Consider the following 10,587-nt stretch of genomic DNA (forward strand, 5'->3'; position numbering starts at 1 on the left):
CAGACAGACAAACAGACAGATCCCCCTGTAGTTGAGATCTCTTGCATTGCAAGGGGTTGGACTGGATGACCCTCGGGATCCCTTCGGACGCTACAATTATAGGAGTCTTCCCTTCTCTCTCTCTCTCTCAATTTTTTTTCTTTCTCTCTCTTCCTCAAGGGGTTAAGTGCAGCGAGCTTCGCGCGCCTAGAGAGGAGGGAAACGAGAACCACATGGCGAGGAAGGGAAGGGAAAGAGTGCGCAAAGAGATAGAAAAGCAGTGAGGTCACTTTCCTGCCCCACCTTCTCCCCTTCCTGGTGCGAAGCTTCCCTTTTGCACCGCCAGCCCTCCCTCCCTCCCCCTCCCCCTCATTTCCTTCTGCTGGGGGCGGCAGGAGCCCGAAGTGTGGACGGTTTGCAAAGGCAGCGGAAGCAACAGGCGAGTGATTGATGTTGATGATGATTATTAATTAATAATAGGAGTCAGGATTCCTGGGAGGGAGAAGAGGGGTGGGAGGTGGGAATCTGGAGAGCCAGAGCCAGAGATGTGGCGGGGGGATCCAGGCGTTTTCCCAGTCTCCCAGGTGCTTTGCATGCAGCTGCTTTGCATGCAGAAGTTTCCCCGGTTCAGACGCGGAGTGAAGGCACAAAGTGCCCCCGCCCTCCCAGATCCAGGACACGCTCGTAGCCCAAGAACCTGTGATCAGCACCACAGCCAAGCACATGCAAGCCCTTCCAGGATCGAGCAGCACCTGCGGTTGGTGCACCTGCCTTGCATGTAGAAGGCCTCGGTTCAGTCCCCAGCGGCATCTACAGGTTCAGCCTGAAACCCTGGAGAAGCGCTGCCGGTCAGTGTTTTGACAGCACTAAGCTAAGATGGATGGGTGGTGTAAGGCAGCTCTCTTTATGTTCCGTTCTGCAGAACAGGAAGCAAACCCTGCAAAAGAGGGCACCTGTTGCTTCTCTGCCTGATGTACTGCTCTTAGTCAGCCTCTGCTTGAGGGAGCAGGCTCACAGGTAGAACCGCTCCCTTGCATTCAGAATGTCCCTCGTCCAACCTCCAGCATCTTTAGATGTTGCAGGTAGAGACCACGGCCTCAAACCCTGGAGAGCCTCTGCCAGTCAGTGTAGGCAATTCTGGGCTAGATGGACCAGTGGCTTTGGCTTGGTTTAAGGCAGCCTCCCATGTTCCCAGTAGACATTCCCACCGTGTCCAGTGGGGATTGCTGCCTAGTTGTGTGAAGATCTTGATGTCTTCCCTGTAAAATAGGCAAAGTGGAGATTATCATAAGGTTGAAACGCCTCTTAACAAGCATACATTGCATGCTTGTGAGCCGAGGTGATGTCATGGTTGGAGTGTTGAACCTGGGAGAGCAGGGTTCAAATTCCCACTCAGCCATGACGCTCACTGGGTGACCATCACCAGCTCTTAACCAAACCTACCTCACAGGGTTGTTGTGAAGATGACATGGGGACCTTGGCCACCACCTTGAGTTCCTTGGAAGATAAAGGAGGTATTTAAATGTTGTAAATAATAATAGTAATAAATAGCAGTGTCTAATCTGTGTCTAATCCGAAGTAAGTCCTGTTGCATGCAATGGGGCTTACTTTCGGAGAAGAGGGGTTAAGATTGGAGCCTTTGATGTTTACGCATTCCTGACCTCTCTTATTTTTATTAGGTTGGTCTCGTGTACACTGTCCAGTTTTATTAGTGATAAACATTTCCCCCTTCTATTTAGCTTTTACTGAAATGTTACTGAACACTGCAGTTGTGTTTTTATCGTTTTGCTGTGGACAGCTTAGATATTTTAAGCCATGTAAAAATAAAATAAAAACGGCAGCTCCCACATCACATGCATGAGGGTGGGATCAGTAATGCAAGGGGACAAAGTTTGCAGAAGTCCCTTCTTGAAATGCTGAGCGACTGTTGGGGAACAAAAGTGGGGGAAAGGGACTGGCAAGATAGAGTGGAATATAAGGGGAAAGGGGGATAGCTAAGTGACTGGGATACAGAACAGGAGGACTTTACACTGCAACATTTTGTTGCAGGTTTTGCTTGTTGTTGGTGCTCCCGGAAAGGTATCACCCATTGCGCTCACATTTTTGGAGATTGAAAGGTCTCCTGCTCCCCAAAACGCTCCCCCTTTCTCTCTTGCAGACCCCTGAGGTTGGAGCCGCCTTTGAAGACATGCAAGTGGTGCCACCTCTCTCCCTTGAAACCCCTCTTTCCACAAAGCCTTTGGCACAACCCATTAAGTTAGGGATGGGAAACCTGGGTGGAGCAACAAATGTAAATTTGGGCAGTGGGCCAGGTTCTACACACTTTCCCACATCCTTGATCATCTCCCGACAAGCAAATGATCAGAGTTCAAGGATGGTATCCAGCCTTGGGGTGTGAAGCAGGTCAAGTGAGGGATGTGGCTTTCTTGGGAGACACCTGAGGGCCATGTACAGAGGTCTGGAGCGCTGCATGTAACGGAAATCACATTGCTTCTCTTTTTACTCTTTCCCTCTTTTTCTGATGTTCCCTGTGTTGAGTTTAAGATTGTAAGCTCCTTGGGGCAGGGAACTCTTCCACTCAGTGAAGTGCCACGCACAGCAACTTTGTCCTGGAAGATTCAATTGCTTTGCTTTTTAAAAACTGTTTCGATTGCTATGGAATTGTTTTCTTTCTGCATTTTAACTGTGTGGATTTCATAACTTGATTTCATATTTGCAAACCAATTAAAAAGACTTTTTGGCATACAAACGAAGAAATAACATTAATTGCTGAAAGTCCATTTGTCTTCACATTGCGGCCTTAAGTTCCCCAACTGGGAAGCGACAAGGATGTGGTGCGTTCAAGGGAGATATTTATTTGGTCCACGTTTGCACCGCTTTCCTTTTTCCCACATAAACTGATTGAATTTCCTTTCCTGTCTAGGTGCCGCGTGCCAGGAGTCAAAATGGAGGAGTGGGCCTCGCCAGGACCCAAGTCGGCGGAGGGCATGCCTGGGAAAGAACTTCACATTGTCCAAGTTGGGACCATCGCGGAATCGATTCCGCCTCGGGTCAAGCAAGAACCAGAGGAGCGGGTGCAGGAGTTCTGGGAAGCCAGAAAGCAGGAATTTCTGAAGACGGTGGCACCGTCCTCGTATCCCGGGTGGGGAGACGCACAATCGCCTCCGACGGAGAAGAGCTCCGCAGGGACAAAGGCCTCCTTTGAAGGAGCGTCAGGCACTAAGCAGCGGTCCAGAGAAGAGGGTGCGGATCTGACCCTGCTAGGCCTGAGTGGCAAGGAGGAAAACGCAGAAGCCTTTGTGGGAGTGAAGGAGGAGATCCCGGACACAGGTGCCCTCAACATGGAGATGCGCTGCCAGCGCTTCCGGCAGTTCAGTTACCGGGAGGCCGAGGGTCCCCGTGAAGTCTTCTGCCAGCTCTGGGAGCTTTGTCGCCAGTGGCTGAAGCCGGAGAGACACACCAAGGAGCAGATCTTGGAGCTGGTGATCCTGGAGCAGTTTCTGGCTGTCCTGCCCTTGGAGATGCAGTGCTGGGTGAGGGAGAGGGGCCCGGAGACTGGCAACCAGGCCGTGGCCCTGGCGGAGGATTTCCTGTGGATGCCGCCAAGGACGGAGAGGTCGGAGCAGAAGGTGAGGGCAGGTTGCTTGTAATAATAATAATAATGATAATAATAATAATAATAATAATTTATTTGTACCCCGCCCATCTGGCTGGGTTCCCCAGCCAACAGAGATTAAAAATACATTAAAATGTCACACATTAAAAACTTCCCTGAACAGGGCTGCCTTCAGATGTCTTCTAAATGTAAGATAGTTATTTATCTCTTTGACATCTGATGGGAGGGCGTTCCACAGGGCAGGCGCCACCACCAAGAAGGCCCTCTGTCTGGTTCCCTGTAACTTCACTTCTTGCAGTGAGGGAAAGGCCAGAAGGCCCTCAGAGCTGGACCTCAGTGTCCGGGCAGAACGATGGAGGTGGAGATACTCCTTCAGGTATACTGGTCCGAGGCCATTTAGGGCTTTAAATGTCAGCACCAACACTTGGAATTGTGCTCGGAAACGTACTGGGAGCCAATGTAGGTCTTTCAGGACCGGTGTTATGTGGTCTCGGTGGCTGCTCCCAGCCACCAGTCTAGCTTCCGCATTCTGGATTAGTTGTCGTTTCCAGGTCACCTTCAAAGGTAGCCCCATGTAGAGCGCATTGCAGTAGTCCAAGCTGGAGATAACTAGAGCATGCACCATTCTTGCGAGACAGTCTGCAGACAGATAGGGTCTCAGCCTGCGTACCAGATGGAGCTGGTAGACAGCTGCCCTGGATACAGAATTGACCTGCGCCTCCATGGAGGGAGTGGAGTGTAAGGGATCCCAGGAGGTCATCCAGCCCAACCCCCTGCTCAGTCTGCAGGGTCTGAAGTTTATTTATTAAGTGTCTGTATCCCACCTTTTGTTCAAGGAGCTCAAGGGACACTGCAGATCTGAATTCGCCACTGCGCTACTGAATACACACCAGAGGGGATTTGATTTAAATCAACTCGATTTAAATTACAATCTAAATCACTAGTCAGTAAGGTTTGACTTAATTTTTATTTTATTTTTTACAGAAAGACTCATTCTTACTGGTATAATCTTAATATTTACAACCAACCAGATGAAGGTTTCCTTTTTGGAATAATAGATTTTCAGAGTAGTTTTTACAGCTATATCAAAAATCACTGATTTGGTTATACTATTAGAAATACATACAGTAGACCAAGAATTGTGTGCATGCACATGAAAAGCTCATACCAGTAACAAACTTAGTTGGTCTCTAAGGTGCTACTGGAAGGATATATTTTTAAATTTTGTTATTGAATTATTGTGAGGTTTAATAAGTTAACTGTTTATATTTGGAGAACTTTTCTGCTGTACTTTATTGGAAGGTGAAAAATAATAATTTCCTTAGTAACAATTTAGACAATTTATTTAACTGGAACAATAACATTATAGCATATGTATCCATGTTTGTTAACTGGTGTGGATAAACAATTAAAAAAAATACTTGGCCTGAGTTTTAGCACACATGAAAAACTTAAATAAATCCCTATTTCCTGATGAGTAGCCTTTGGACTATAATGTACCTTACTTAAATAGAAAACTATCTTTAGAAAGATTTTTCCTCCGTAACTGATTACTTTTTCCTGCCAATCTCTAATTGTAGGCGTCTCCTGTGATTTCCATAATTTAGCGATTAAAATCCTTGCTGCTGTCACTGAGTACAGGAATACTTTTTCGTCCTGTTTATCAATTCCCTCATCTACCATGCCCAATAGAAATGATTCTGGAGTTTTTTTTATGTTGTATTTGAGTAATCAGTTACATTGATTTGGCCAGACTGACAAATGCAATAAGAGGGGGTACCTATAAGAAATTTAATCATAATTGGGAAAAATTTGGAGAATATCTGTTAAGACTTGGGTTTGCAACAAATATTCTGTAGAGATTCCAAAATGAAATTGATTTAAAGCAGTACAAATAAGTATATCTGTAGCACGGGATGAAGATGAGTGGAAGTCAACTTATAAGAAGAAAATGTAAGATTTGGATAACGGCTGATTTGATTCATGTTTTGGTTGTAGTTTTTATTTGTATGTATTTTATGTATAGTATTGTTTTAATCTCAATAAAGGTTAAAAAAGAAAGAAAGAAAGAAAGATTTTTCCTCCGAAAGCATTTTATTTTAAAAATCTGATATAAATTTTAAAAATTCCGACTTAAATAAAAATAAATAAATCTGTTTTTATCTCTTAAAAATATCATTGATTTTTGTCCACCCTGATACACACCAACATGCATGTGCATATTCACATGCATTTCCAAACTCATTTAAAAAAAACATATTGCATATTGTCCTTATTTTCTCCCCCAGACAGTAGAGGATTTGGACAGTTCTGCTGCCGGTTCCCCCAAGTCAGAGCTGGATCCGTCGGACATTGTGAAGATTGAGCTGCCCATGGATGGTGATGGTGAGGAGACCCAAAGTGGGGTTTGGGGGGGGGAGGTGGGGTACAGGTGAGGACAGAGCCGTTTGACGGAAGATTGAAGCTGCTGGTCAGAGGCAGGGATGCCTCTGAACATCAGTTGCTGGAAACCACAGGAAGGGACACTGTTCTTATGCTTAGGGCTGAGCAATATATCGATATGCAATCCAAAACCGGTTCAAAGTCCATATCATGATATCGGTTTCATAATTTTTGACCTTGCAATATAGAAGAAGAAGAAGAGTTTGGGTTTGATATCCCGCTTTATCACTACCCTAAGGAGTCTCAAAGCGGCTAACAGTCTCCTTTCCCTTTCCTCCCCCATAACAAACACTCTGTGAGGTGAGGGCGGCTGAGAAACTTCAGAGAATTTTGACTAGCTCAAGGTCACCCAGCAGCTGCATGTGGAGGAGTGGGGATGTGAACCCGGCTCCCCAGATTACGAGTCTACCGCTCTTAACCACTACACCACACTGGCTCGTGAATCATAATGTTTGTGTGTGTTCTGCAAAAATTACAATATGGAAAAAACCATGAAGCCAGACAATGCTTCTCTCGATTCCTGCAGCCCCTGTTATTTTATTTATTTTAATTTATTTATTTGGTTTTTCAAATTGAATTTTTTACAGAGATATATATATATCAAAAAAATAATAATCATAAAAATCTCCTGGACTTCCATCCTTCCCTTTGTGGGTCCTATTATTAATCATTTCCTCCCGCATCTTTTATGATGATCCAAATCTTTTACCTCTCCATTGTGTCCAGGATTCACCCTTGGACTGCAAGTGATATTCCAACCCTACTTTTAACAGCTTACGATAGTCTTTAAGATAAGTTATAAATTTTCCCCATTCCTTATTAAAATTTTGGTCTTCCTGATTTCTGATTCTTCCGGTCAGTTTAGCCATTTCAGCATAAACCATCAACTTCATCCGCCATTCTTCTCTAGTAGGGGTTTATCTTCTTTCCATCTCTGGGCCAATAACATCCGTGCAGCCGTGGCCGCATACATCTGCAGCCCCTGTTTGCCGGCTCAGCTCTCCCCCAACTCATGCAGGGGGGCAGCGGATCACAAGAGCAGGTGCCGGCAAAAATAATGTTGCAGGAAAAACCATGAAGCCAGCCAATGCCTCCACTTAGCTCAGTATATTGCAATGTTTAGCTGCTGATATATCACATAGTTGAAAAGCAGATAGCATCCAGCCCTACTTGTGCTCCAATCCTGCTTACTGGTTTCTCACTGGCCTCTGGTTGGCCACTGTGAGAACGGGACCCTAAGCTAGATGGGACATAGGCCTGATCCAGCAGGCTCCTCTTAACCCTTATTTCCGTTATTCCAGGAATCAGTGACCAGCAGCCATATATCCTTGGGGGAGCGGCTGGCTTGGAGGAGGGGATGAGGAAGAAGGCGGTCCTGGGCCCCCGTCCGAAGACCCCAAAGGTGCCACCCAAGGAGAAGCCCCACAAGTGCCAGTACTGCGGGAAGATCTCCGACTGCCGCGCCCACCTGATCATCCACGAGCGGACGCACACGGGCGAGAAGCCGCACAAGTGCTCGGCCTGCGGCAAGTGCTTCACGCGGAAGGAGTCCCTCATCATCCACCAGCGCTTCCACACGGGCGAGAAGCCGTACAAGTGCTCGGCCTGCGGCAAGACCTTCAGCGACAAGATCGGACGGCTGATCCACGAGCGGACCCACACGGGCGAGCGGCCCTACAAGTGCCCCGAGTGCGGGAAGAGCTTCGGCACGCGCTGCAACCTCCTGCGCCACCGGAGGGTGCACACGGGGGAGAAGCCTTACCGGTGCGTCGAGTGCGGCCAGAGCTTCCGCTACCGGCCGCAGCTGGTGATCCACGAGGGCAGCCACAAGGGGGAGAAGCCCTACAAGTGCCCCGAGTGCGGGGAGAGCTTCAGCCAGACGCGGCACCTGGTCATCCACAAGTGGACCCACACAGGGGAGAGGCCCCACAAGTGTGCTGTCTGCGGCAAGAGCTTCAACCAGAAATCGGACCTCGTCACGCACACCCGGACCCACACGGGCGAGAAGCCGTACGCCTGCTCCGAGTGTGGGAAGAGCTTCATCTCCAGCTGCCAACTGAGGAAGCACGAGCGGATCCACACGGGGGAGAAGCCCTACCAGTGCGCCGAGTGCGGGAAGCGCTTCACCTACAGCTCGCACCTGACGACGCACAAGCGCACGCACACGGGGGAGAAGCCCTACCAGTGCGCCGACTGCGGCAAGTGCTTCATCTCCAGCTCGCACTTCACCGCCCACAAGCGGACGCACACAGGGGAGAAGCCCTTCCGCTGCGCGCACTGCGGGAACGGCTACATTCAGAGGTCGCAGCTGGCCAAGCACGAGAGGTCCCACACGGGGGAGAAGCCCTACGCCTGCTCCGAGTGTGGGCAGAACTTCCGCTGGAGCCAAGGCCTCAAGAAACACATGCGGACACACACGGGAGAGAAGCCCTACCAGTGCCCGAGGTGCGAGAAAACCTTCTCCAGCTCCTCCAACCTGTCCCGGCACCAGAAGATCCACACCAGGGAGAAGCCGTAATGGCGGCTTCATGTCCGGATCCAACGGTGGGATCGCGGGTGTGGTCGGAATACCAAAGGAGGTCGTCCAAAACTCCCAAGGGTTCAGTTCTAGTGCTTTCTTCAAAGAAAGGTGCAGAGTTCCACCAAAGCAAGTCAATATCAACATATCTGAGCTCCTTGCTACAACAACTAATTGTGGGAAAATTCCTTCAGTAGCACCTTAAAGACCAACTAAGTTTTTATTTTGGTATGAGCTTTCGTGTGCATGCACACTTCGTCAGATACGAGGTGTATCTGACCAGAAATGGTATCTGACGAAGTGTGCATGCACACGAAAGCTCATACCAAAATAAAAACTTAGTTGGTCTTTAAGGTGCTACTGAAGGAATTTTTTTATTTTGTTTCGACTCAGACCAACACGGCTACCTACCTGTAACTGGAACTAATTGTGGGGTTATCTTGACTACCAAGATGGTGACTGCAAGCCTTCCAGAACATGCCACCTTTGGTTCAGCACACTGACAAGCTGTACTCTCACCTCTCTGACACCTCACCCTGACATGGCCCCTGGTGCTCCTGCAGTGAAAACCCGCTTTGTTTCTCTTCTCCCTGCCAAAAGAGACACTCTGCTCCAGCTGCCAGCTGCCCGGGAACTGCAAGGGAGGGGCACTCTGGCTCTCAGAACCAGCAAGTGGAACAAGGACTGCTGGCTGTCTTTTTTTTTGTATGCCAGGTTTGGGGAACCTGTGGCCCTCTGGATGCAAGACTCCAGTTCCCATCATCCCCAGCCGATGCGGGCAATGGCCAAGAATGAAGGAATCTGCGGTTCAGCAACACCTGGAGAGCTTTGGGTTCTGCCATTCCTGCTTTGGGGTGACCTGGAAGTAAGCCCTGGTGAACCTAGGTAGACTCTGAATATGCAAGGATGAGGTTTCATGGTTCAAGTGTGTCATGGGCTTTGAAGAAACTCGATCTCAGGACGCAAGGGAGAAACGTGCTAAGAGGAAGGCACGCTTGGCAAATCCACACCCGCCTGGAAACCAATGTCCCCACTGTGGAAGGATGTGTGGATCCAGAATTGGCCTCCAGTCACTTACAGACCCATTGTTAAAGCCGTGTTTATGGAAGACAATCTACAAGTGATCGCCAAAGAAGAAGTAGCGTCATAGGCCAGCTTTGAGCTTAATTGAAATGCTGTGTAAAAAAAAAAAAAAAAGAGTCAGCCAGAAAACGAGTTCAAATGCAACACCGTAGCCCGAGCAGATTGGAATAAAATTCAGATGGAAAGGGAATTGAAATATTTAGGCTGCCACCCCAGCCCTGCCCACTTGGAAGGAAGTCCCACTGAATTCATTGGGACTTACTCCCAGGTGAGTTGAGTTGGGATCGCTGCTTCTGCAGGGCTGGTGTCTTATAAAGGTTGGTGCTGGATTTTAAAAAGTAAACCTTGTTGGCAAAGAACATGATGGGCTTGTTGGTTTTTAACAGCTCTCTTGATGAATGTACACAACTGCTTTTAGGCACTGGAGAAGAGAGAATATTCCATTCCATTGTATGAAAGGGGGGTATTTATCAATTTGCCATTTGTGCGTACCTACGTTATGGGCACATTTGTTTCTCGGCCGCTGCGATCCACCCGGGGCAGAAGGAGGCTAGGAGGCAATATGTACAAAGTCACAGCAGTTTAGATTTTAGCAACTGTACTGATTGTAAGTATTGTATTAAAACTAACTCCAGATCCTCATTAAATTCTAGCTGCTGTATCTCTTGTGGAGTGGAACATGCATTGCATAAAAAATAAAATAAAAAATCTTGCCCTTTACCTCCAAGGAGCTCAAGGGGGTTTCCACCGTTTCCTGCCCAACCCCAACATCCTGTAACAACCTGGTAAAGGTAAAGGTAAAGGGGCCCCTGACTATCAGGTCCAGCCGTGTCCGGCTCTGGGGTTGCGGCGCTCATCTCCAGGGGAGCCAGCGTTTGTCCGCAGACCGCTTCTGGGTCATGTGGCCAGCATGACAAAGCTGCTTCTGGCGAACAAGAGCAGCGCACGG

At 48.2% G+C, this 10,587-nt stretch overlaps 1 protein-coding gene across 1 annotated transcript; it reads left to right on the forward strand.

The window, feature by feature from the left end:
- Positions 1-205: 205 nt before the first annotated feature.
- Positions 206-10,358, forward strand: LOC118080982 (uncharacterized). Its single transcript, XM_035107063.3, has 4 exons — positions 206-418; positions 2,903-3,608; positions 5,884-5,980; positions 7,339-10,358. Exons 2-4 carry the CDS (start codon positions 2,925-2,927, stop codon positions 8,553-8,555), a joined length of 1,998 nt encoding a protein of 665 aa, XP_034962954.3. The 5' UTR covers positions 206-418; positions 2,903-2,924; the 3' UTR covers positions 8,556-10,358.
- The last annotated feature ends 229 nt before the right edge of the window (positions 10,359-10,587 follow it).

The sequence above is a fragment of the Zootoca vivipara genome, chromosome 2, assembly GCF_965207765.1.
Source record: "Zootoca vivipara chromosome 2, rZooViv2.hap1.1, whole genome shotgun sequence".
In the NCBI taxonomy this organism is placed as follows: Eukaryota; Metazoa; Chordata; class Lepidosauria; order Squamata; family Lacertidae; genus Zootoca; species Zootoca vivipara.

Excerpts from the sequence above, each read along its gene's own strand:
- LOC118080982 (XM_035107063.3), top strand. The coding sequence starts at position 2,925 with ATGGAGGAGTGGGCCTCGCCAGGACCCAAGTCGGCGGAGGGCATGCCT. Across the intron at positions 3,609-5,883 it reads CGGAGAGGTCGGAGCAGAAG|ACAGTAGAGGATTTGGACAG; the intron begins GTGAGGGCAGGT and ends TTTCTCCCCCAG. Across the intron at positions 5,981-7,338 it reads GCTGCCCATGGATGGTGATG|GAATCAGTGACCAGCAGCCA; the intron begins GTGAGGAGACCC and ends CCGTTATTCCAG.